The sequence below is a fragment of the Carcharodon carcharias genome, chromosome 2 (genome assembly GCF_017639515.1).
Source record: "Carcharodon carcharias isolate sCarCar2 chromosome 2, sCarCar2.pri, whole genome shotgun sequence".
Taxonomy (NCBI): Eukaryota; Metazoa; Chordata; class Chondrichthyes; order Lamniformes; family Lamnidae; genus Carcharodon; species Carcharodon carcharias.
Genome location: NC_054468.1, coordinates 192,801,809 through 192,829,452, shown reverse-complemented (window position 1 = coordinate 192,829,452; position 27,644 = coordinate 192,801,809). Strand labels below are relative to the sequence as shown.

The 27,644-nt window shown below is 41.0% G+C and overlaps 1 protein-coding gene across 2 annotated transcripts in view; it reads left to right on the top strand.

Annotated features, from left to right (window-relative positions):
• Positions 1-27,644, top strand: part of rab3gap2 (RAB3 GTPase activating protein subunit 2 (non-catalytic)) — a 108,627-nt gene that overhangs the window by 28,110 nt on the left and 52,873 nt on the right. Inside the window, exons 6-12 of one of the 2 annotated variants that reach the window (XM_041180146.1) lie at positions 3,576-3,651; positions 9,190-9,291; positions 10,781-10,880; positions 17,633-17,731; positions 19,648-19,796; positions 20,030-20,109; positions 21,433-21,522. In XM_041180146.1, the coding sequence (XP_041036080.1) occupies positions 3,576-3,651; positions 9,190-9,291; positions 10,781-10,880; positions 17,633-17,731; positions 19,648-19,796; positions 20,030-20,109; positions 21,433-21,522 (696 nt within the window). Of the gene's footprint in view, positions 1-3,575; positions 3,652-9,189; positions 9,292-10,780; positions 10,881-17,632; positions 17,732-19,460; positions 19,528-19,647; positions 19,797-20,029; positions 20,110-21,432; positions 21,523-27,644 lie in introns of those variants that run through there. The other variant, XM_041180155.1, reaches the window with a different exon arrangement.

Genomic DNA, 27,644 nt, shown 5'->3' with positions numbered 1-27,644 from the left:
GGATCCAGTAATATTTGGTTGGTCTTGTTCACTGAACATTATTTTTATTGTTTTGCTGTTGGCCTCTTGTTGTAATATAATGAATGGGACACTGTATTGCAAGGGTATGGGGTTAAATATACCTCTGCGAGCTGCCCTGATGGCTCAATGGTTATACTTTTTTTTGGCTTAATTTTAAGTACCTGGTCTAGCTGTTGCAGGTGAGGCCATCTCTTTTTTTGTTCTTTTATGGGATGTCAGCATCATGGGCAACAAATGCTGGCCTTGCCAATCACAAATTACACTTGAGAAGTTGGTGGTGAGCTGCTGCCATGAATCGCTGCAGTCCATCTGGTACAGGTACACCCACTGAGTAGAGAGTTCTAGGATTATGATTGAGCGACAGTGAAGGAATGGAGATATAGTTTCAAGTCATGTTGGTGTGTCACTTGGAGGGGAACTTATTGCTGGTGGTGTTCTCTTATGTCTGCTGCCCTTGTCCTTCTAAGTGGTAAAGGTTGCAGCTTGAAAGGTGCTGTTGAGGAACTTTGGTGAGTTGCTGCAGTGCATCTTGTAGATGGTACACCTTGTTTCCACTGTGTCAGTGATGAAAGGAGCGAATGCTCAAGTTGGTGAATGGGCTACTGAGCAACAAAGCTGCTTTGTTCTGGATGTAGTTGAACTTCTTGAGTGTTGTTGGAGCTGTACTCAGCCAGGCAAATGAAGAGTATTCCTTCACGCTCCAGGCTTGTGCTTTGTAGATGGTGGACAAGCTTTGGGGAGTCAGGAAGTGAATTACTGGACTCGGAATTCATAACCTCTTGACGTATTCTTGCAGCCACACAATTTACATGGCTGGTCCAGTTCAGTTTCTGGTCAGTGGTAATCCCTAGGTTGTGGGCAATTCAGTGATAGTAATTGCATTGAATGTCTTGGGGATAAAATCAAAAAACTGCAGATGCTGGAAATCCAAAACAAAAACAAAAATACCTGGAAAAACTCAGCAGGTCTGACAGCATCTGCAGAGAGGAACACAGTTAACGTTTTGAGTCCAAACAACTCTTCAACAGAACAGTTCTGTTGAAGAGTCATACGGACTTGAAAGGTTAACTGTGTTCCTCTCCGCAGATGCTGTCAGACCTGCTGAATGTCTTGGGGAGATGGTTAGATTTTCTTGTTGAAGATGTTCATTGCCTGGCACTTGTGTGGTATGAATATTACTTGTCACTTATCCGCCCAAGCTTGAATGTTGTCCAGGTCTCGCTGCATATAGGCACAGACTGCTTCATCACCTGAGGATTGTGAATGGTACTGAACATTATCTTCTCAACTGAACTCAGTGAACATCCCCACTTCTGACCTTATGATGGAAGGAAGGTCATTGATGAAGCAGCTGAAGATGGTTGGGCCTAGGACATTATCCTGCTGAACTCCTGCAGTAGTGTCTTGGGACTGAGATGATTGGCCTCCAACAACCACAGCCATTTCCCTTTGTGCTAGGTGGAGAGTTTTCCCACTGATTCCTATTGACTTCAATTTTGCCAGGCCTCCTTGATGCTGCACTAGGTCAAATGCTGCCTTGGTGTCACTTCCCCCCATGAGTTCAGCTATTTTATCCATGTTTGGACCAAGGCTGTAATGTGGTGAGGAACAGAGCAGCCCATGCAGAACTCAAACCGAGCATCAGTAAGCAGGTTATTGCCTAATAGCACGATCAATGACACCTTCAGTCGCTTTCCTGATGATCATGAGGAGGCTGATGGGGCGGTATTTGGCCAGTAATAAGGCTTCATGAATGTTGCTTGAGGCAGATTGGATTTGTCCAGCTTTTTCTGGACAAGGCATATCTGGGCAATTTTCTACATTGTTGGTTGATGCTAGTGTTGTAGCTGTACTGGAACAGCATGGCTAGGGGCACAGCAAGTTCATGAGCACAAGTCTTCAGTGTTATTGCTGGCATGTTGTCAGGAGCCATAGCCTTTGCAGTATCCAGTGCCTTTAGCTGTTCTTTGATATCACGTGGAGTTGGCTGAAGATTGGCTTCTGTGATTCTGGGGACCTCATTCCTAGTTGCTTTGAGTAGGTGATGGTGCAACTTCTTGAACTTCAGCAGTTCTTGTGCTGATGGTGCTTCAGTGGTGGTCAATACAAAATTTCGAGATATTAACCCGGCAACATAGAAGAAATGGCAATACCTGTTCATGTCAGGATGGTGTGTAACTTGGTGGTGATGGTGTTTGTACAACACTGATACTATTGCCCTACTTGGTAGAGGTTACAGGGGAGGAAAGTGCTGTTGAAGTAACATTGCTGAGTTACTGAAGAGTATCCTGTAGATAGCACCCACCACGACCACGGTCCACTATTGGTGAGGGGATGGACACTGATTCCAGTGGCCAGGATGTTAGAAACATGTGGTGGTGTTGAGCTTCAAGAATGTTGTTTGAGGCTGTACCCATCCAGGTGAGTTGAGAGTATTAATTCACATTCCTGTTGCGTTCAGCGCAGAGACTTTGAGGGTCAGGAGTTGAGCCATTTTCCATAGAGTACCCAACTTCTGTCCTGCTCTTGTGATGACATGGTTGATACAGCTACTCTAGTTAAGCTTCTGGTCAATCATAACCACTCAATATGCTACTGGCAGAGGGCTTGGTGATGGCGGTGCTATTGAAGATTGGGGAGGGCATAACAGAGATAGCAGGAGGATGGCATATCTACCTCTTGTTTGAGATATATATTAATCCCTATTTGCAAGTAAGTACATGTATTTCTTCTAATTTCTCTCCACTCAGATATACTACCACCCATTTCTTAATTTGTATGCTTATCTACTAACCTGTCTGTACCCAAGAAGGCTCATCTTAAATTAACCATACGTTATTTTTGTGATATTTGCAAATTTGAATATTTTACCTCTTGAACTCAAGTTCAGGTGGCCCTAATAGTAAACACAGGCTGTATTGCACTAATCTTGAAAAGAAATAGCTATTAGATTTTTTAAAAACAATTCAGCTAACTTTCTAACCATACTGCCTTTAATACCATATGCCTTAATATATCAAGCCTCCATGCACCACTTCATCAAACTCCTTTTGAAAATCCATATATTTAACTTCCACTATTTCTGTTATGAAAATATCATGTTGATTGCTCAAAGTTGTGAGACACAACTTACATTTTACAAAGTTGTGTTGGATTTTCTTAATAAATCTTGTGTTGTGGCTTCTCAATATTTACCTATGACTGATAAACTGACAAATCTATAATTACCTAGTTTATCCCTTTGTACCCTCCTAAAACAGAGGTACTACACTAGCAACTCTGAAATCCTCTGACACAACTTCAATACATGAGGATATTTGCAGGTTTCTTCCCTTTTCTTAGATTTCTAGGAAGAGCATGCAGTTATGCCTGGACTTTGGATTTAGGCTGCTTTTAGTTAGCATCAATGAAGAAGCAAAATCACCAACGCGATAGCAGTTTTGACAATGTACCCAAAAGTTTTGTGTTAATGATATTGAAATGTTTGTTGTGATGCAGTTTATACTTTAATTGTGAAAAATGCTGAACTAAGTAACTTTTGTTATGACTTACAGAAGCTCCACAGGACGACCAGACTGGACATGTATAATTGTTGGTTTTACATCTGGATATGTACGATTTTACACTGAGGTAGTTAATTTTGATTTTTATTTTTATTTATTACAATAGCAAAATATTCAGATGTTGGAAATCTGAGATAAAAACAACAAAATGCTTGAAATACTCAGGTTCGACAGCATCTGTGAAGAGAGAAACAAGGTTAACAAATAGGTCAACAACCTTTCATCAGAAGTGAGAGATTCAACAAGTGCAAATGCAAGGAAAGGGGCAAGGGGGAGATTGTAACTTCTGCCCCTATTTTTTTTTCAGATGACTGATTATTCTGCTTTTCCCATTTACACCTCTTTTGACCCATCTTTTATTTCTTTATTTGTCCCATTAACATCTCCTATTGCAATTTAATCTCTCCTGCTTTCCACCATGTCACTGACTTACCCCTTTCCCTACTACTTGACTTGCTTAAAATCTGTTGCATCTCTGACACCTTCTAGTTTTGACAAAAAGTCATTGACCTGAAAGGTTAGCTCTGTTTCTTTCACCATGAGATGCTGCCTGACTGTTGAATGTTCTTTACTGTAACCGCTCTATGATATTTTATGGTTTTGTGAAATCAGGTTGGTTTCCCAGTTTATATTAGTTGCAAATTGAGCATAAATGCCAGCGTAGACTGGTTTGGTGGAATAGCTTGTTTCTATGCCCTATATTCCATGTAATCCTATGTAGGTTGATAAGTTTTCCTTTAAGATAACTTCTCTTTTCAAGTACCCTTAAATGCAAACTGTCTTCCTTCTTGTTGTTTGAAGTGTTAGCATGGAGTTTTAATAGCAGTAGAGGTGCTTAACCAGAGTAGATCATTTTGAAATAAAAACAAAAAATGGTGGAAACGCTCAGCATTAAGGCAGCATCTAATGGTTTTCAGTTTAAGGGCTTTTGCATGGAACTTTATCAAATGCCATTTTGAAGTCAAGAGGCACCACATTATTGGGCTTTCCACAATCCCTTTGGGTTGTCATCTCACTCTTGTCAGTCCCCTTAAGTCTGCATCCACTGGTTCTTGATCCTTCTGCCAATGGCGACAATTTCTTCCTATCTACTTTGTCTAGAACCCTCATGATTATGAACACCTCATGATAAAAGACTGCCTCAAAGAGAAGGAAGCAACATGTACTTTTGAAAGGATTTATGTCCATGGAGTGATGTTCACCTTTGTAGATAACATCAAACCTGGAAGGACAGCTTAACTGGAGGAATTAGCTCAGAAATTACAATGAGTTGGGCAAAATATATGTGGGCAGAACAATGACAGATGAAATTTGATGTAGACAAATGCAAATGCTACATCTGGGGAGGAAACATTAGATAACATGCATACTGTGTGGTTGTTGTTGAAATTGCTGAGGATCAAACTGAAAGCGACCCAAATGTCTCATGGACTCAGTGCTAAGTATGTTCACCAATGCTATTTGGTCGCATGAGTGGAATACAAGTCAAAGGGAGGTATGGATTAAACTTCTGTGTGCTGGCTAACCATACCTTGAATAGTATGACTATTTCTAGTCACCAAGAAATAAGACTGCCAAATGCAAGAGAATGTGACGAGACAAGCCACAAAGCTGTGACCAGTATCAGGTGTGTTCAGTTAGCAGGAAAGATTGAGTAGACTTGGCTTTTCAGCTTGGAGGTATTTGAAGGGTAATTTTCTAGAGGAAAAAGTTAATCTTGAATATTACTTTAAATTGTTGGATAGAACTGGAGGGCACAAGGTCACATTGACAAAAGATAATTTTTGAGCTGATGTCCGGAAATTCATCACACACACTATCAACAGGTGGAATTAACTAGAGTTTATGGAGTAATGTATGTTTGGATCGTGTGTGACTTGGAGTTGATAGTGCTTCTTGCTTTGGTAAATCAGGACCTTAGCCGCTCACTGTAGAAGATCAAGTTTCTGACCAGCTCTTTTAGCCTCAGTATATATTGATTATATGTTGACTATGTTGGGGAATGTCAGTATTTGATGATGATAATGCATTTTTAATATCAAGAAGAGATTATTAAACTCTTGTTGGAGATGGTGATTACCTGGCACTTATGAGGGATGTATGTTACTTGTAACTAACCAGCCTAAGCCTGGATGCTATTCAGCTTCTGCTGCATGCTGGCACAGGCTACTTCACTATATGAGGAATTGCGAATTCCTGCAATAAAGCTTTTTGCACAGCACAGCAGTAATAACAAATTACTACGCTGCAGGACTTGTGAAGTGTTGCTACACCTTTTATATTCGGTCAGTATTTACTTTTTCAGCAGGATATTGTCAGTAACTTTTTTTGGGGCAGCCATCATTATACTTGTGGGTATTGGTAGAGTTATACTTATTGTGACAGAATGTTATAGGCTAGGGTTGTTTTCCTTAGAACAGAGGCGGCTAAGGGGGTGACCTAATTGAGTTGTACAAAATTGAGGGGCCTAGATAGGATGGACAGGAAAGACTTGTTTCCCCTACCTGAGGGGTCAATTACCAGAGGGCATAGATTTAAGATGATCAGTAAAAGGATTAGAGGGGACATGAGGAAAAGCTTTTTCATCCAGAGGGTGGTGGGCATCTGGAATTCATTGCCTAAGATGGTGGTTGAGGCTGAAATGTTCAACTCATTTAAAAGGTACCTGGATCTGCATCTGAAGTACTGTAACCTATAAGGCCAGGTGCTGGAAATTGGGATTAAAATGAGTGGCTAGTTTCTTTTTTTGACTGGCACAGACACAATGGGCTGAATGGCCTCTTTCTGCCCCGTAACTTTTCTATAGTTCTAATGTTGTTTAAAGTTGGAGAGATCACCAAATACAAATTTAGTCAGCATTTGTGGAGAGAAACAGTGTTAACGTTTCAGGTCAATGACCTTTCATCAGATTTCAGATTTTGATGAAAGGTCATGGACCTGAAACGTTAACACTCTTTCCACAGATGCTGCCTGGCCTGCTGCGTATTCCCAGCATTTTTTTTTGTTTTTGATTTCAGATTTCCATTATCCACTGTATTTTGCTTTGTACAAATTTAGTCAAGGTGGGTTAAATTGTGGTGATGTGTCAAGAATTGAAGGGTTTGTGAGCTAGAAATCTTACTCATTTGCATTTCACAATGGATATAAAGAATACGTTAACTTGAACAATTTAAAATGTTTTTTTGATTAGTTTTGAGAGATTATAAACTTCTTTGGAGACACTCGCAGACTTCAGCAAATTTTCTGCCATGAATAATAAGTAACCAAATTTTCCATCTTAATAGCTCTCCCCTAAAGACTTTCTGTCACATTTTGTAGACTAGATTACTGCATTTGAAATTTACAAAACAGATTCCTTCAAAAAGAGAAGCAGGACTTGGGTTTTGAAAATCTATTTGAAGAAGCAAATGGTTTTATTTTGGGTATTTTCCCTTGAGCAGTGGTTTTGTCCTGCTTCTTTCCTTGTTTTTAGGCCCAGAAAAGTGAAAGGCATAACATCATTTGCTGTATTACATACTGCCTGAGAAACAGCCACTATCCTCTTCCCCTAGCACAATCTCACTTCCAGCACAAAATACTGATTTCCTAGTCTCTAAGACCATCTATACAGCCTGTGCCTGTTCCTTCTCCGACCTTATAGCTTTGATAGTCCTTCCACCACTCTAGCCCATCTTGTGTTTTTTGGGCCCCCCAACTTCCACCCTTCCTAAGCTCCTTTCATCCATGGAACCCCTTTCTTGCTTATTTAATCATTTTACTGTTCAAATTCTGATGCTCACCATCCCTTTCTTCTCCTGGCTGTTGAAGCCAATGAAAAGTTCTTTGTTTTTAAAACTTCATTAACCCTCCCCTTTTTAAAAAAAAAATCCTCAAGCTTGATCCACACCTTCTCCAACTACTGGCCGATATCTAGCTTTCCTTGTTTGCTAAGAGCCTTAAACTTGTCATTTCACAGCTCTTACGTCCATACCTTCTGCAAGTCTTTTGAATCCCTCCAGACTAGCTTCACCCTTCTCATGGCATTAGAATAACCCCAGACAGATATATCTGTGGCATTCTCAGGGCCTGTGACATTGTATCCATTCTCTTCCTATTTAATTTTATATAGCATTCAATATGATTGATCACTTCTACTTAACCACTTATTTTGACCCCTTGACTATCATTCTCATTAGATTAGTTGTCTGCTCTCAAGTCCTGAAAGAGTAACATCTTTATCCAACTCAGTTTCAGGAAGATATCATCTTCAGTCCTTGTAACAAAATGCTTTCTTGCCATTGACAACATTATCCTTCCAACCGTTGTCAGGGGTTAAAGCAGAACATTGGTAATCCAGTCAAGTATGTTGGAACTGATCTTCTAAGTCTGGATTTCCTCCCATTGGGCTAATTGAAGCAAAAGACTTGCATTTATATAGTGCTTTTCAGGGCATCCTATGGAGCAGGAGTACCATCACCATAACCAGGAATACCACCCAGCAGTGTGTATCTACTAACTTGCAACTTTGCCCTTTGTTTGCTGTGCAAGGTGAATTTGATGTTTATTACTGTTGGGAAGGAGGCAAATACGGTTCTGGTGCTGCCTTTAAAAGCGTGCAAGCCAACAAAGGCAACCATCCATTTCTTACCACTCCTCCCTCTCGCCACCCCTTCTTCTTGCCTCTCTCTTTGGTCTATCCTGTATCTTTATCTCCTTCCTTTCCCCTTTATATTCGTCTCATTCTTTGTACCTTAAACGGTAAGTGGTCACAGTCATAAATGATGCCTTTTGGGACTTTTGTTGAGGCTGCTTTGATGCTGAAGGGGAGAATTGGACAGGATTCGATTCAAAGTTAAATAATTTTAATTGGACAGATTCAAACAAAGGAGTTACAGGAAAGGAAGGCTGAGATGTGGTAGGGTAAATACGGAGAAAAAGTAATCTTTACAGATTTTGTGGTGGAGAAATTGACAGGAATTCACTGGGATGAATGTAAGAAATTGCAATACCCTGAAAAGCTAATTAGACGATCAGAGTTGACCATTGGGAAATCTATAGCCTTGGAGGATAAAAATCTAAATTTGTTTTTGTTATGTGGCAGTAAGAAAGCAGTTGGACTAGTAATCACAAGGGTAGATGTGGACCACATGCTCTTCACCAGTTGAGATAATCAAAGCGAAGTAATTGATTTTGTATAAATGAGATGACCGTCCTACAGTCTTAAAGGGATCAGAATAAGTCCCCAAAGATAGCTGGTAATTATCCCAGAGTGCTGACAGTGGGTATTAAGACGGTTTGCATGACATTGATGCTCTTGTAATTCATTTCCCATTGATGTAAACCCAGTCCACACCCATCCACCTCACTTCCTGTTGATTCATTTCACACATCCATGAACTAGGGAAAACTGCTATCCCACTTCACAGAATTTGATTCAAAGTTAAATAATTTTCAAATGGAGAATAATTACATTCATGCTAACCACAGTCCCACCTAATGTACCGAAAGAGATTTAAGTTAATGGTGTCATAAAGCTGGTTGTCTACTCAGGAAAGTGAACAGTGACAACTATTGTTACTTTACATGTCAGAAGAATTTTCTGCATTTTTTGGTTTTTTTTATGCAGAATGGGGTTCTCCTTTTAGCACAACTTTTAAATGAAGACCCAGTCCTGCAATTGAAGTGTCGGACATATGAGATTCCCAGACATCCTGGTGTGACAGAACAGGTGAGCACTTACAAAGCATTTTGCAAACTGGTTGAATAAGATACTCTGTAAACCAGACATAATTGTTTAATGCATATACAACACTCCTGCATGGATAATGGTATCTGATTTTTGCTATCAAAGTATTTTTAGGCTTCTCATATATTACTTATATCAAGGTAGTCACTAGTAAAGCTATCTATTAAGTGCTGGAAAATTTACCAAATTATTTAGTTTGCATTTACCTTGTGAAATATTTGAAAGTACAGTAAAATTTCTGTTTTCCTGTACTATACCAACCAGAATCTTCTATTAGTCGGAATTCTTGGATCGGGTCTGTTTTTTGACTAGAGATGTCAGTCTCATCAGTAGTTATTATTGGTGGCCTGTCCTCCAGTCTCACTGTTCTGCAACACCATGTTTTCTTGACGTCGAGATTTGTGCAGTCCCCCATCTCTTGCAGGACCTCAATGCCCATGCAATCACCCTGGAGCTTTCTGATTGGATGAAAACGCAGAACTCGCTTTACGTCTTAGTTAACCAGAATATTTGGTTAATCGGCACCTCTGGTTTCCTGGAGCATGCCTGATAACAGAGATTTTCCTGTATGACTAGATTACGCAGAAGTGATGTAGTTCAACCTAATGGGGTCAGGGTAAAGAACATCTTTTGCATATTTAAGTACAAAATCAGTGGTTATTTTCATGTTTATGTTGAAACGTTTGTGGGGCAGCTTGCAACGTTGCTGTGCATTGTGGAGTCTATTGATTTTTAGGATTGTGTTTACTTTTAAAGTAAGTGATAAAATGTTATATTTGGTTGATGTTGTCTTATATTTGGATAATGCAGTCTTTGGTGCAAAATGATGCAACAAAAAATGTATCCTTTGTGAATAAAAGACACATTCACTTCTGTGAGGAGGGCTAATCTTGGCAAAACGGAAGATATCATTTAAAGTAATTCTCTAATATGTTAATTTTTGTGATGGTAACATTGCATTGCATTGGAGTGACTTATGTACCATATTTTCAGCGATTTGTTGAAGACTTTATTATCGTACAATTGCAGTTCCAATTTACCATTCTATGGTCATATACATCTACTGCAGTTAAGCTTGGAGGAGACAGAGGTTTGAATTTCTTATGCTGTCTATCTGCTATATTAAGGCTATAAAAACAAATTAATCAATAATAGAACAATACAAACAGGGTTTCATGAGAGAAGACAGTTGCTTTGCATTTCCTAATGGGAAAATGAGAAAGGATTTTAGTGCCTGATTCGCAAAAATGCAGTGACTGAAAGGGTATATCTGCTTAGTGTCCAAAAATAACTGGAATAAATCTGACTAGCTCTTTTTTGACACTCTAATGACTGACAAACTGTAGAATTATCCCCTCAACTTGAGACAGTATAAAAAAAAACTATGGTCTAAGTGTCTGAGATAATTTAGTAAGTTATTCTAAAGATTTTTTGCTGGATTATGACTGGCATTCTCATTTTGTTTTCTAAGCACGAAGAATTGAGCATTCTATATCCAGCTGCCCTTGTAACAATTGATGGATTCAGTCTCTTCCAGTCTCTTCGTGCCTGTCGAAACCAGGTGGCAAGAGGTAATGTTGTTAAAAATATTATGCCTGGTGCATTAATTGTATATATGGTAAAAAAAATTAATTAAATTTGGGCTTCTTTATTCCAGCAGCTTTCAAAACACATTGGGGTAATGGGGGGAGTTCTCTGCTAATCTGATACTCCCAGATACCAAAATCCAAACTCCTGAAATCAAGTATGGAAATACTCAGTAGATAAGGCAGTATCTGTAGCGAGAAACAGAGCTAACGGGCAGAATCTTCTGGTCCCACCAGCAGCGAGAAGTGTGGCGGGCGGGGCAACTTATTTTTGGCCTCACACCAATTCAGTTTCCCGACAGTGGGATCAATTTTAGCATTTATATTCTTGGGATTTTAAAGGTGGGTTAAGCTTTCTGATAAACAATGTTGGGAAGCCCTTTTGCATGCATTAGTATGTCGTGTATGCTCACTAAAAGTCCAGCTTGCCGGAATTAAGTTCCCCCTCCAAATTAAGTTCTCCACCAGTAAGAAATTAGAGTGCTTGCTCTTACGACTGCACATAAGTGCTTTGTACCCAGTGAGGTAGACTACTTCCATGATTAATGGTGAGTTGTGGCTGCATTGTCCTCCTTGGGGAGCATCTGTAAACGTCAACTTATGCTTTGGACTCGGTGCTGGCAGTGCATGTTGTGTGGAGGATGACGAAGGAAAGGAGGAAGTGGAGCAGTGGCCGGACAAAGGTGGAAAGGATAGTGCAGGTTGTCTGGGTGGCCTTTAAACATGTTGCCCGGACCTTCGACCCCTTGAGGTAATTGTGAGGATGGTGACTTCTGTCTGCCCCTACTGGGAGAATTGGCGAGCTCCCGGTGGATGCCTACTTAATGAGCTGAACAGCGTAGGATCACACGTGGTCAGCCGTTTTACCTGTTGGAGTATCTAAAAGACACTCATCACAGAATCAACTGTGGGTAGATTCAGGCAGCAGTTTTTTATTTAGTACAAGCGTGCATGTGGTAAGTGTCCTTTCAGAATGTTCTAAAAGGCAATTCAAAGTTACACAGTTTCTGTTGGTTATATATGCTATCTTTGTGATAGCTCATTAACTCACAATGTTCTTATCTTGTACATCTAATTGTTGCATGTTTAATTACAAATGAGTTCACAACATAAACACACAATGACCTGTTCATCACCTCTACAATTAGGAAGGAATTTGTAGATAAATTATGGAATGACCTGGCCTTTAACATAACTGATGTTCACAGTTCATTCCAAAAAATGAACTTTGCTTATCTATCCTGATATTTTGCTGCTGTGCATAGTTATCAGCATATCTTGACCCTGATGTCAGTTTATCTGTTTATTACAGTATAACTCATCGACCATTCATCAACTTATTTTACCCTGACCCAAAGGTCACGTTCCTTTAGCTTTATCATGGACTGACCCATAGACTAGTCATTAACTTCCAGGCCTGTCCAAAAGGTCATATTCATTCTAGTGTGTTTAATTGCAAGCACTTTTTAAAACTTATATCTGCAACTTGGCCAAGCCTGGGTATTCCCATGATGCATCCTGATATGCCTCCAGATGCTCCCAGCAGAAATCACTCCCACTTCCGTGCCCACCATCCAGAACGGGAGCTTCCAGCCAATGTTTCTGGTTGATGACCCTTCATCAGATGAAAGGTCATTAATCTGAAATGTTGGGCTGGAATTTAATGCAGGCCTTCACAGTGGGAAACATGGCAGTCAGGCGCACTGAATTGCGGTAGATGCCCCATGTCAGTCTCCCGGCAGTGGGAGAACCTCCCCCTCCCATACAAACCGCCCTGCGGAACCACCCACCCCCCACACAAACCGATAAAGTCAGACGCCGGAAGCGGCTGATATGTGATTTACCAGCTGCCGATGGCAGGATGACAATAAGGCTCATTAATGAGTAAATTGACAGCCACTATCCCTGAACTCATTGCAATTTAGTGGTCGCTCAGGGATTAAATGGGGGCTGCATGAGTTTCCTGCACCCTTGGAAGGTCACCCAGCAAATTCTCTTGGGTTTGTCAATGGCCTCCCAGGTGGGAATGTGGTCCCTCATAGTAAGGCTTGATCAAGGGACCCGGCAACGGGAGGGAGGGGATGGCCACTGAAATCTAACCCCTCTGTCATTGCTTCTGTGACCGCTGAAAGCTAAGCCTCCTGTCCTTGCCTTTGCCCTCCCACCCCAGCCACCGCCTCCCCCTCTGCCTCTCCTGCGATCTCCAGCCTGCAGTCCACATTCTGCTTTCACGCACCTTTGTCTGGGGGTCCCACGATGATCCTGGACTTCTGACAGGTCCCTTTCCTCCAGCTGCAACCGCCCTATCTGCCGTTGGAGGCAATGAGTAGCCACTGGCCTCAGATTGGCCAGCAGCCCTGTGGGTGGGACTTCTGCCAGGGGCTTCAAACATAGGGAAGGTCTGATGATGGCCACTTAAGTGCCTGAAGAGCAGTTGATTCCATCTGGCCTACCCCATGGAAGTGATGGGGGTTCCCCGCTGTTTTCAAACCAGTGGATGAGGCCTCTGTTGGCCCAATAGAACCCCGGTCATTAACTCTGTTCTCCCCACAGATGTTGCCTGGCCTGTTGAGTATTTTCAGCATTTTATACCTTTATTTCAGATTTCCAGCATCTGCAGTATTTTGTTTTTCTCCCCCTAGTGTTAACTGCTGAAGACCATGGCAGAAAATGTGTTGTTTTATTATTATTAGAACACTGAAGCACAGGCTTGTCCAGCTGCGTGTGTTTGTGTGTGTGTGTGTGTGTGTTGGCGGTGGGAGGGGACAATTGCATATTTTTTTCTCACTCAAGGGGCCAATGAGCAAATTTTGGAAAGATCAGGTTTGGCACAACAATAAACTCAATTTCAAAAAAATGTTGAGGTTTTAAGGAAAGAAACAATTGATGAGCAATAGTACAGCAATATTGTAGCAATAAATTGTTAAATTAAAAAAGAGTAATTAATAAAAATAACCAGCTCACTTGTTCACCCTCACCCGCTATGAATGCGTGCATGTAAATGTATTGGTGTGTGGTGGTGAGAAACCTGAGACTGGGCATAAGGCAAATTCACACACACACACAGACACACAGACACACACACACACACACACACACACACACACACACCCCCCCCCCCCCCCCCCCCCCCCCCCCCCCCCCCCCCCACTGCCATGCCACACAGTCACTCAGTGTCTCACTTTCCCACATGCCACACACATTCAGAGTTTCTCGCCCTCCCCCACACACACTCAGAGTTTCCGGTACTCGCCCTGCACACTCACTCAGTGTCTCGCACTCACACACTCCCACAAACACAATCACTCCCACACACTCACCACTGCACTGCCAACTCCCCGGGCCGGCCGAAAGCGCGCCCTCCCCGGGCCGGCCGAAAGCGCGCCCTCCCCGGGCCGGCCGAAAGCGCGCCCTCCCCGGGCCGGCCGAAAGCGCGCCCTCCCCGGGCCGGCCGAAAGCGCGCCCTCCCCGGGCCGGCCGAAAGTGCGCCCTCCCCGGGCCGGCCGAAAGTGCGCCCTCCCCGGGCCGGCCGAAAGTGCGCCCTCCCCAGGCCCTATCAGCAGCAACCTCGGGACAGAAAAAGTCTCTGATTGGAGGAGGAGCAGCTGCATGCAGAATCTTTCATTGAAATTCACCTGTTTGACTTGAATTTTGAAAACTGGCTCTGGGGGCTGTGTGGGGCGTACATTGGACAAGCCTACTGCAGCAAAAATACTCCCAAAAAACATATCTCGAGAAATGATGTTTACAACTTGTCTAATATTCAAGGCTTGACCTTGAATCCACTCATGAACCCCTGGAGTCCAAGAATTTGAGTTTGAAAGCTTCCGTACTTTATAACTGGATATTTTGTATTAGTAATTCTGAAACCATTTTTTTAATGGCAGAAAATTATAATTTGTCATTGTATAATTTCCAGAAAAGGTACACCTACTGAAATGATGTACTGTATTCTTTTTAAGATGTTTTGCTTCTGGCTATGCTGAAATATAGATAATTTAAAAACTATTTTTGCATGGTCAGTGGAGAAATTTGTGTTGAGGTCAGTATTCAAATTTTTTATATTGATTTATATAGCTCAAATCTAATGTAACGTACCCCGAAATCATAAATCTAAGATTACTCTATTTACATTCAACCTAAGAAGCAGCTGACAGATTTTAAACAAACAAAATCAAAGGATCTTCTGACTTGGTAAATTTCTGAGCTCCTTTCTCCTTGCTCATTCACTCGCTGCCTCCCAGACAAAAAATTGGTGCCATTTCCTTTTAATGAATGCTAGATGTTTTGACCACAGCTGTTGTTAATTGTTGTGCAAACCAAATCCCAGAGGGAAACTTGGTTTAAGGGCCGTAACGTTTTTTTTGTATTCGGTGACCGAGAAGAAGATATACCGACCTCAGCAGTAAGAGGCTCAGTAACACTTCTTGAGATTTTAAAAACTAAAAGTAAAAGTTTTATTACCAAAAATAAAAGAAAACCTAAGCACCAAGATTACAATTGCACAATTAAGGTTAGTTTTACAAAACATTCCCCCAAAAACTCTCCCTACCTGACTCTCTAAACACACAAGTAAACACCTTCCAGGCAACACCCCTTTATGGATGCTTAAATATGAAATCCAGTCATATTACACAAGGTAAACTGCTATAGCTTCAATAAAGGTGTACTACGTGACCTTTCCCTCTTCCACTCTGTGGTGGCATTCACTTCAGAATAAAACTGCTTGCTGCAGCACAAGACTTTTCTGGCTTGACTGAATGGTTGATTTAAACTGCATCCTCCTCCAGCCCAGTGCTCCAGCCATCTCTGGCGTGCTCTCTCCAGCTCAACAGCTATCCGCAGTAACTCTAATATACCTTTTTTCTCTTTCATCTTCGTTCCATTGTTCTCACACACCTCTTTGAAACTCAAACCCTTCCAAATATAAGAACTTTTATGTTTCCATCTTCTCTTTGCTTTGGGGTCAATAAAATACCAGACCCTCACTACTTGTTTACCTATGAACTCCTGCAAGATGCAAACATTTTCTTGTCACCTCTGACTCCCCTTCGGTATTCCATCAAACTTTCAGCTTATTTAAAAATGCAAATGTTAGACCTAACCTATTTACTTGTACCTCAGCTTAACACTTCTATCCTTTTCATGTTTCCAAGCTCCTATCAAACTCTTCCCAGCTTAATTAAAGCACAGACACACAGACACTCAGTCTTCTTTACAGAATAACACAATATACCCCAAAATATTAAAAGAAAGTCTATTCTCACAACAAAAACAAGGGGCAGAATTTTACAGCCCCGTCACGACAGGGACAGGCCAGAAAATGCAGCGAGCCTTTCAGAAGTCCATTGACTTCGGCAAGCCCGGAAAGTCCCGCCAGCAGGAGGGGCTATAAAATTCCGCCCCAGAAATGTTGTGGTGCTGGGAGATGGTTTATGTTCATCAATCTTGGTGTCACAAATGTCATGTTCAAGCTGTTGTACTCTGGAGTGAAGACCTTTTGATTTATAAGGGAGGAAATCCATTATTTTTGCCCTAGTAATATTATTTTCCCCAAGTACTTCAATTGTAAGTTTCTCTAATTATACAATAGAATTCCAGTATTTGTAGAGTTGAATAATGATGAGACTTGAATTTGGAAAATCATCTGTTGTGAAATATGGTTTATGCACTGGAATGTGTGAAACTGCCAGAAATAGAAATACTATAGTCGTGAATTATTATAAATATTTTTGTTTTTCTTCCTCACAATATGACATTGTCTGTGTGACATGATTCAACAATGCAGTTACTTCAATAGGAGTGTGTGCTGTCATCAAATCATTACAATCCAGTTACTTTCAGTTTTGTTACTGATTTTTATTTCTGAAGTTTGATTGGAAATTGTTCAGTAACATGCCACTACTCTGTAGATTCTGCAAAGTCTACTCTGACCAATTGGCATTTGTCAACTGTATTGGTTGGTGAATGGTAGAAGTGGAAGTTTGGAGATGAGGCCACCAGATTGGGTGATGAGAGAGGAGCAAAACTTTGGTCCGGCACTGACAGGTTGTGTGTGATTTCATAAGACTGGGACAGGTGACTACAGTACTTTGTTTGACTATCACACCATGGGATCCTGCTCCAGGTGCTGCCAGATCCTGGGAATCGAAGCCCTGGTGCTTGCTTATCCAGAGGAATTGTTTTAAAAAAAAAACAATCTGTTAATACTGAGGAAAACTATTTCATTGTTGTTGGGCCAAAGCCCTGGAACTTCCTACCTAACAGTATTGTAAGAGTAGCTTCATCATACAGACTGTAGCAGTTCATAAAGAAGGCTCACTACCTTCTCAAGGACACCTAGTGATGGGAAATAAATTCTAGTCTTGCCGGCGATGCTTTTATCCTGAAAATGATTTTTTTTAAAAAGTCAGACTTATCATGCAACTCTCATTCTGCTAGAAGTCAAGCTCTAAATCCGTTCTCCCAAATCTTAAAACATCTCTCTAGATCACCTCCCACTACCCCACTGTAGAGATTTGCTACTTTGGGGTTCTCTTGTATTTTGGCATTCTACAATTTTCTAGTAACACAGTACTGAAAATTAGGATATCTCCAGCAGGATTTGTTTTTGTATTGTATAACAATCCTTCTCTAACAAGTGAATTCTGTGTGACTTATTTTATTGCACAAAATAAATAACTTTAGGTTCCTTATAAAGCAGCATAACTTACAATCTTGCTATGTTACTCTTACAGCTGCAGCTTCAGGTGCTGAAAGCATACAACCACCACCGCTAACTTACAAGAAATGGGGCCTGCAGGATGTTGATATGATAGTAGACCATGCAAGCATAGGTAATGAAACAGTCCATTCAGAGAAAGAGTAATGGCATTTCATGAGGCTTTTGGCAGAATGATATCTGTAGACAGCTTTGTTTACTTGTGACTGACTATCGGGTGGAGATGAGGTGCTGGGAAAATTGCCACGAAGGATGCAGAAGATATCGGCAGGCAGCCTAGAAAGAAAATGAGCCTGTGGGAAATATATGGCTCAACCTTGTGGCTCAAAATCTAGCAGCACCGATAGCTTCCGTGGTTCTAATTCAGACAAATTGCCCATTTGATTGGTAAAGGTTATTTAATTACAGGAGGGTCAATATAAAATTTAATGGAAAAGGACGTTCTGAATTGTTGAGAATCTGGAAAATAGCTAACTGTTTAAGTCAAATTCCTGGAAGTTAGTGAGAATCCCTCCTTCACTGTTATTTCTTGTTTCAGTACATATTTGTGTGGCTTCTATTTCCTCATTCCTGTTGCATCCCCTGCCAAAAAAGAAAATTATAAAATGTCCTGTCTGGTATTGGCTGCTTTAGGTGAAAAATTAATTTAATTAAGTTCTTCAATCTTTGTGCTCCCAAAGCTATTGATCAGCCTCACATTTTATTAAATATCAGCTGCACACCTGGTAATAATGAGTCTGGTGTCAACAGTTGTTTTCTGTGAACATATGCACCAGAAATATTGGGCAGCATATTCTCCCTGTCAGGGGAACTGTGCGGGAGCGGGTAGGTTCGCCGCCATTTTATGTAGGCGGGCCAATTAAGGCCTGCCCCCGTGCACTTCCTGTGTGGGTGGGGAGGGGAGATTCCCTGAGCTGGGAGTGCATTCTTTCGCGCATGTGCGCAAAAGGGTACACAGATCTCCCTGAAGCAAATTGTTGCCTCGGAGATCGGTTCAAGATTCAAAATTTCATCTAAGGCAGAAAAAGACATTCCTGACATGTCTCCTCATGTGACACTGTCAGATGAGCTGGGGCATGTCAATTTCTTTTATTTAGACATTTCATACAAATCTTAATACACATGAAACCTCAACTCGCCTGTGGATGAGGTTTCATGTTTTTGCTGAAGGCCACCTAGTCTCTTGGCCTACCCGCCAATCTTAAGGTTGAACAGACAGGTCCATTAATCAGTTTAATTACTTTTTTAATGGCCTCAATAAGCCTTTGACAATCTAAATGACGCGAGGTAACCTGCCCCTGCTCGCTGCCCGGAAGATGCAGCCCATTGTGTTTTTTGTTCATTAGTGGTAGTAGAGTGTCATGACCTGGTCTCCTTAACTATCAGATGAACGTTTTGTTTGGTTCACTGTGGTTTTGATCGAATTGCAGATTCGATGCAGGCATATACTTTCACTATTTCCAATTTGGAGATCTATTTTGCTTCTAATGTTAAAATTTTCTTCAGGATTTGAATTCCAATATTCACAGATGTAATTTCATCCTTATTGATTTGACTTCAGATGTTTTGACCATCTGTATATGTCATTTATGTATTATGGTCATTTAATTCAATGCTGTTTGTGAGATATTTTTCTGCAAATTGGCTGCCATGTTTGCATCCATAAAAAGACACCAATAGACCTTGAAAGTAATTAACTGACCAATGAGCTTTGGAATGACCTGATGATGTTAAAGGTACCGCATAAATGCATATTTTTCTTTGTATTCCTACAATGCTGAAAGCAGCTTTACTTGAAGATCATTTGGAAATAAATTTGTATATAATGATTATATCTCCATAGATCTGTTTACAGTGTATCTGGCATGCTTGGATTTTCTTTGAATTCTTCAGTCAATTATTTGAGGAGAAGTGAGCATAATTGAGAAGCTAATATACTTGGAGCAGTTATGCCCCTTTTTATGGTTTATTGCAGAGCGGAACATCCTTTAATGTATTTGTGTCATAATTTTTCTTTCTCTTTTATGTTAGGAATCATGACACTTTCTCCATTTGATCAGTTGAAGACTGCCTCTGTTTTAGGTGGATTTAATGCTACTGTGAAAAGCAGCCCACCAGCTATGTCAGAATATGTAACAGTTGGTTCTGGTCCATTCACCGGTTTCTTCTATGCTTTGGAGGTGTGTGATTATGAGTTTCTCTCAATTTAAGATTTTGATTTTTGAACATCCACGCATCTAAATAGGTCTTTGTTAATGCATTATTTGAATGTGTTTCATGTAATGCATTTTCAATTTATAATTAAATGATTTACAACAAACACATTCTCTGCTGGTAACTTTCTAAAGTCAATATTAAACAAAAGGACTTTTCCACCATTTTGATGAAACAGTATCTGTTTGTCTATTTGCAGGGTAGCACCCAGCCATTGCTATCGCATGTTGCTTTAGCAGTTGCCAGCAAGCTCACATCAGCTTTATTTAATGCAGCTAGGTAAGAAAGCCATTTTCTTTGTTGATTTTTATTGAATTCAAAGTTATTGAACTGCTGCTAGATCATTTTTGAAACAATATGCCAAATTGCTTCAATTGTGTTCTGTCTTATGTGCATGAACCAAGGTTGGTTGGCGGGGTGGGTTGTGATCCCAAGTTTATGGGGATATTTGCTTTTCATGCACTTCTGGCTTGAATGGCCTCTTGGATACCGCCTCATGCATGGTCATGTGCAGACACATCCTTTCACCTCTTTCAGATATAGAATTAAATGAACTTTGTCTTTGAATTGTACTCTACTCATGTTTGCATATTTTCAAGATGAATTATTATTATAATTATTATTCTGGAGAAGATGAATGTGCAAATCTTAACATTGGCTCTTCCAGTTAATGAATACAAACTTCCTCAATTTTAGATTGTTGTGTTTCGAGCCCTCATGAGCAATTAATGCACACTGGGCACACTTCTACTCATGTTGAGTATATGTGCCTCTCTCAACCTTTCTTAAGCTCTCCTGGATATTGCCTGTATTAACTTTTGGATTAAGAGGAGGTGGTGGCGTTGTGGTATTGTCATTGGACTAGTAATCCAGAAACCCAGGGTAATGCTCTGGGGACCCAGGTTCGAATCCCACCACAGCAGATGATGGAATTTGAATTCAATAAAAATCTGGAATCAAGAGTCCAATGATGACCATGAAACCATTGTCAATTGTTGCAAAAACCCATCTGGTTCACTAATGCCCTTTAGGGAAGGAAATCTGCCACTCTTACCTGGTCTGGCCTACATGTAACTCCAGACCCACAGCAATGTGGTTGACTCTTAAATGCCCTCTGAACAAGGGCAATTAGGGACAGGCAATAAATGTAAATGGCCATATCCCATGAATGAATAGAAAAATTTATCTGTGTCCATAATGCAGTTGTCCTTTACCTTACCTTTTATAAAATGCTTTTTATAAACAACGTTGAATCTTGTGGTTCAAGTAGAAATTTAACATGTATTGGAAAAGCTTTAAATAGAATTCTGTTCATGAAAAAGTTGTTCACATGATTGACTCATGATGAAACATTTTAGGGCTGGGAATTTCAGGTCCCCCCTGAAGTTAATGGACCTTTGGCTGGTCCCGCTCGTGACGCTTCTGGAAATTCCCAGCCCAGGTGTTTTTACAATGCTATTTCTTTTCTTGGCTGATGAAATATTTGGTTTTGTTAATTGTGTGAAGGTGATGTTTTAAAGTAAATGGATGCTTGGTTGGCAGATTTACATCCTGCCTAAACCTTAACAGACTGTGACTGTTGAGTCTTGGTGCATTTTCCAGTGGATGGCTTGGTTGGAAAAGCAAGCATGACGAAGAACCAGTGCCGAAACAGAAGCCGAAAGTTGAACCTGCAACCCCTCTTGCTGTAAGGTGGGTAAATATGTATTTAACAACAAAAAAAATGAAGGAACGTTAAGATCTCATACATGTCACCTGTCAAAGAATTTTTCAGCTGTCTTTGCATTAGCCTTCTGAAGCCAGTGTTGTTGCAGGTTGAGGAAATATTGATTAAGAAGTTGCCCAGGAATCCTGCAAGATCTTATAATTGTAGATTGGTTTTCATACAGAAGGAAGCTATTTGCTCCTTCGAGTCTGTGCTGGTTCTTTTGGAGAGCAATCCAATTAGTCATATTCTCTTGCTCTTTCCTTGTCTCCCTGCAATTTTTTTTCCTTCACATATTTAGCCAATTCACTTTAAAGGCGACTATTGAATCTATATCCATCACCCTATCAGGCCATGCATTCCAAATCCTAACCACTCTTTACATAAAAAAAGTTTCCATCCTCATGTTGCCTCTTGTTCTTTTGCCAATCACCTTAAATCTGTGCTTTCTGTTTATCGACCCTTCAACTATGGGAAACAGTTTCCCTTTACTCTATCTAAACCCTTCATGATTTTAAACATCTATCAAATCTTATCTTGGTCTTATCTGCTCCACAGAGAACAACTCCAGTTTCGCCATTCTATCCACATAACTGTAATCTCTCATCCCTGGAACCATTCTTGTAAATCTCTTCTGTGCCCTCTCCAGAAACATCATGTCCTCCCTGAAGTGTAGTATTCAGAGTTGGGCACAATAATCCAGTTGGGACCCAACTTGTATTTTGTATAGGCTTAGTATAACTTCCCGGCTTTTGCACACTCTGGGCTGAATTTTTCCGTCGGCGAGTTGGGGCTGGGGTCCGCTTGCCGATGCGAAAATGACATGGCATGACGTTGGGGGCAACCCCCGACGTCATCCCACCCCATGTAAATCTTCAGGAAGGCGGGGGCACAGCGCGATCAGCTGTCCACCCGCCAACCTGTCAATGGCCAATTGAGGCCATTGACAGGATAAAACAATTAAAGGACCTGCCCATTCAACCTTAAGGTTGGTGGGCAGGCCAGGAGCCCTGGTGGGCTTCTGAAAAAACATCAAACCTCATCCACTGGTGGGATGAGGTTTCATGTAGGTTTTTAAAAAGTTTATTAAAGTTTTTGTGAAATTTATTAACATGTCCCATCTCGTATGACATTCTTCCTACCAGAATGTATCGCGTCACACTTTTTCTTGCATTGAATTTAATCTGCCATGTGCTTGCCCATTCCACCAGCCTGTCTCTATCCTCTAAAAGTGTATCACTATCTTGCTCACTGTTTTGTCATCTGAACATTTCAAAATCATGGCCTATATCTCCACACCAAGTCATTAATATATGTCAAAACAGCAGTGGCTCTAATACTGAACCATGGGAACACTGCCATATACCTTCTTCCAGTTTAAAGCCACTGATTCACCACAATTCTGTTTTTTGTCTCTTAGCCAATTTTGTATCCATGCTGCTGCTGCCTCTTTTAGTCCATGGGCTTCAGTTTGATTAATAAGCTCAATATGTGGTATTTTATCAAACGCCTTTTGGAAGTCCATACACACAACTGGCCTCACTGACCTTCTCGGTTACCTCATCTTATTGCATGCCCATACAAATCAGCGAGTAGTTTACACAACATATATGCTGGATTCAAAGTGCTTGGCAGCTAAAGAGCAAGAGGATTTGTCCTATTTTGTATCAAGGAGAGAAAATATTACTTCAGAATTCATGCCTGTACATGGCAGGATTTGGAATTCAAATGTGCTCAGCTTTTGTAAGATATGATAAGTATGCATGCTAGCAAGATAATTTAAGACTATTTATTTGTGTTGCAACACCAGGGGGAGCACTTCCTGCATATGCTTAGTCTCCGTGCCAGCCGCTGCCTTAAAACGAACAAGTTGGCTTGACACAGACTAATAATACTGTGCAGTCCTTAACCAATTGCAAGTTCTTGGATTCACTTTACTTATCATTTATCAACTGTTCCATCTGTAAAATATGCTTCTAACAATTCAGTGAATGCTGAAGAAATATACTTGGGAGATTTCAGTAAATGAGCTGCCCAACTTCCAATGAACTCAGAGACTGTGGAAAATTGATTGTAATATTTTTGGTAAAAATCAATAAAAAAGTTTTTGATTAAAATACTTAAGAAGAAACTTATTATCCCAGGATAAACAATGTCCCAGGAATTAAGAGTCCAACTATTATCTAACTAAGCTACCTGGGCTGTGAGGGGTTTCCTGCACAAAGCCAAAGCAGGATGTGGGGTGGGTGGAGAATAGCATTTAAATAAATACATGTATTTCGTTTACTTTAATGGCCTGATTTACTATGGATTGTGGCAAGTTAATTGGTGCTTTGTGTGGCAGCTTTGATCCCTTTGTAGATGCAGTTGTCTCTACCTTGATAGCATTGCAGGACTTCAATAATAAATCAATTGCCAAGCACAGCACTAACATTTGATGGTGACCTAAATAGGCAGCTTCACAAGACTGGATTTTGTTTAGTAATTCTGATACAGAAAAGTTCCATCCAGCTGCTGGCAGTAGGAACAGTTACGCATGTGCGGTGACCATCGTGTGAGTCAAATTCATGTGCGCAACTGTTCTTGCTGCACCTCCAGTCAGTGGCAGGAGTTACAGTGTATTTATAAACATACCATTAAGCCAGAATTGATCATAGATCTCTCTGGCTGCACTTACAGGTGTCAATTACAATGTGCAGTAGTGCAAAAGCAAACTTTGCACTGTCACTGTAGTACCTACAGCCCCGTGTGTGCTGACCAGAGTTATTTCAAATGCAACATTACTTTCTATCCTTGCTCAAGGTAACAGTTCCAAGAATTTAAATTCTGTGAGGGTAGCAGTGTTCCCTGTTTGATCACAGACACAACTTTTTTAGTTTCTTCATTGAGCGTTGCAGTCAGAAATTGTATTGGTTTCTGATGTAAATTTGCTACATTGCACTAATAGCTTGATCAGCATTTATCGCTCAAGCAACAGCACCAAAAACTGGTTATTTGTTACTTGTGCAAGTTGGCAGCTGTGCTTCCCTACATTCTTTTACTCATTCACCAGACGTGGGCATAGCTACTAAGGCCAGCTTTATTCCCATCCTCAGTCACCCTTGAGAAGGTGATGGTTAGCTGCCACCTTGAACTTTTGCAGTCCATGTGGTGAAGGTACTTGCACAGTGCTGTTGGGTAGGGAGTTCCAGAATTGTGACCCAGCAACAATGAAGGAGTGACTATTATATTTCTAATTCAGGGTGGCATATGATTTGAGCAAGGAAATGCAGCTAGTTGCGTTCCTGTGCCTCCTACCCTTGTCCTTTTAGCTGTCGAGATCGCTGGATTGGGAGGTGCTGTCAAAGAAGTTTTAGTGAGTTCCTGGGGTGAGCACACGAAGTAGAAGCAGGAGTAGACCACATGGCCTGTCGAGCCTGCTCCGCCATTCAGTACGATCGTGGCTGATCTTGGGCTTCAACTTCACTTTTCTGTCTGGTCCCAAAATCCCTTGATTCCCTTTGACACCAAAAACCTGTCTATCTCAGCCTTAAAAGTATTCAATGATGGAGCATCCACAACTCTGGGGCAGAGAATTCTAAAGATTCATAACCCTTTGAATGAAGTAATTTCTCATCTCAGTCCTAAATGATGAGCCCCTTATCCTGTGACTATGCCCTACGTTTTAGATTCCTCAACCAACGGAAACAATCTCTGTATCTACCCTATCAAGCTCCTTCAAAATCTTGTAGATGGTATACATTGCAGTTACAGTACGTTGGTGGTGGAGGAAGTGAATGATTACAATGGTGAATTCCAATCAGTTGGGCTGCTTTGCCCTGCATGGTGTTGAACTTCTTGATTATCGTTGGAGCTACGCTCAGCAAGGCAAATGGGGAGTATTCCATCGCACTCCTGACTTGTGCCTTACAGATGATGGAAAGGTTTTGGGGAGACGGGAGGTGAGTCACTCACCTCTGATCTCCTCTTGTAGCCATAATATTTATGGGGCTGGTCCAGTTAAGTTTCTGGTCAATGGTGAGCTTGGGATGATGTTGGGGGGATTCCACAAGGTGAATGTCGAGGGGATATGGTTAAACTTGTTGGAGATATTCATTGCCAGGCACTTGGGTGGCACAATTGTTATTTGCCCCTTATCAGCCCAAACCTGAGTGTTGCCTAGGTTTCCTGCATGTGGACATGGACTGCTTCATTATCTGAGGAGCTGTGAATGGAACTGAATGCTGTGCAATCATCAGGGAACATCCTTACTTTTAACATTAAGACGGAGGGAAGGTCATTGATGAAGCAGATGAAGATGGTTGGACAGAGGACCCAGTCCTGAGAAACTTCTGCAAGGATATCCTGAGGCTAAGATGTTTGTCCTCTAACACCTACATCCATCTTCCTTTTTGCAGGTATGACTCTAATCAGCGGAGAGTCTTCCCCCGATTCCTATTGACTTCAAATTTACTATAGCTGCTTGATGCTTTACTTGGTCAAATTCTGCCTTGATGTCAAGAGCAGCCACTCTCACATCAGCTCTTTCGTCCATTTTTGGAGCAAGGCTATAATGAAGTTTTGAGCTGATGGGCCCTGCAGAACCCAACTAAGTACCACGCAGGTTATTACTGACTAAATGCCACTTGATAATACTGTCAATGGCACCTTCCGTCTCTTTTCTTTCTTTTGAGAGTAGACTATTGAGGCAGTGGATGGCCAGATTGCATTTATCCTGTGTTTTTTGGACAGGACATAACTGAGCAATGTTGCACTTTGTTGGTTAGCCACTGGTGTTATATCTGTACTGGAACAGCTTCGTTAGAGGTGCAGCTAGACCTGGAGAGCACATTTTCAACATTACAGTTAGGATGTTGTTGGGTCCGTATCTTTGCTGTATTAAGTGTGCACAGTCATTTTTCTGTCATGTAGAGTGAATTGAATTGGCTGAAGCCTGGTATCTGTGAGGAGAAGGTTAAGATCTATCATCCACTCTGCAATTCTGGCTGAAGATAGTTGCTGGCACTTCATGCTTGACTTTTGCACTCATGCAAGGCTCCATTGAAGATGGGAATGTTTGTGAAGCTCCCTCTTCCTCCCAATAGTTGTTTAGATGTCCACCACCATTCATGATTATATGTGGCAGGACTGCAGAGCTTTGATCCAACCCCTTGGTTGTGGGATTGCTAATCTCTGTCAATAGCTGGCTGTTTCTATTTTTAGCAACATATTTCATGTATCTGTTGAAAATGGTACACAGCACAATAGAGGATGTTGTTAGCATGAAGACCTTGGTCTCCACAAGGACTGTGTAGCAATCACTCCAACCTGTGTGGACGGATGCATCTGAAGCATATAGATTGGTGAGGATGAGGTCGTGGTCGTTGTTTTTCTATCTTATTGGTGACTACACTTCAAAATACTCAAATTGGCTGTGAAATGCTTGGTGATGTGAAAGGCACTAATGTTATGTACTATGTATGACACATGAGCTGCTTCCTACTCTTACTCACTTAATCTCATCAGATCTGTCTATTTCTTTTCTCTTATGTAATTCTCTAGCTTCCTTTTAAATACATCTATGCTGTTCACCTCAAGCATTCCGTGTGGCAGCAAGCTCAATATTCTCACCACTATGTAAATGCAAAAACTCAATTTCTATAGAACCAGGGAGGTTTACAGCATAGAAAGCGTTCATTTGGCCCATCTCTTTTAGTCTGGTCCAATACTAATCACACAGCAATGCTTGCTCCTCATAGTCGTGTATTTTCTCTGCTTCAAATATTAATTCACTTTTCTCTTATGAGATGCAATGGCCTGCCTTAACCATCTGTATGTCAAAGTGGGTGCACCAACAAACATCTGAGTAAAGAAATTTCTCTAAACTCTTTTCTCTCTTTCTCTTTGTGATTATATTAAATGATGCCCTCTCCTACCCAGTCAGAAATAATGGGCACTCAGTTGTATCAACCTGTAAACAATAAGTATAATAGACATAATACTGGGTGGAACTCTTGGCTCCAGCCTAGGTATCAGTTTGGATATGACAAAGGGAGACCCAACCCAGCTGGCCCTGCAAAGTCCACTTCACTAACATATGGGGACTTGTGCCAAAATTGAGAGTTGTCCT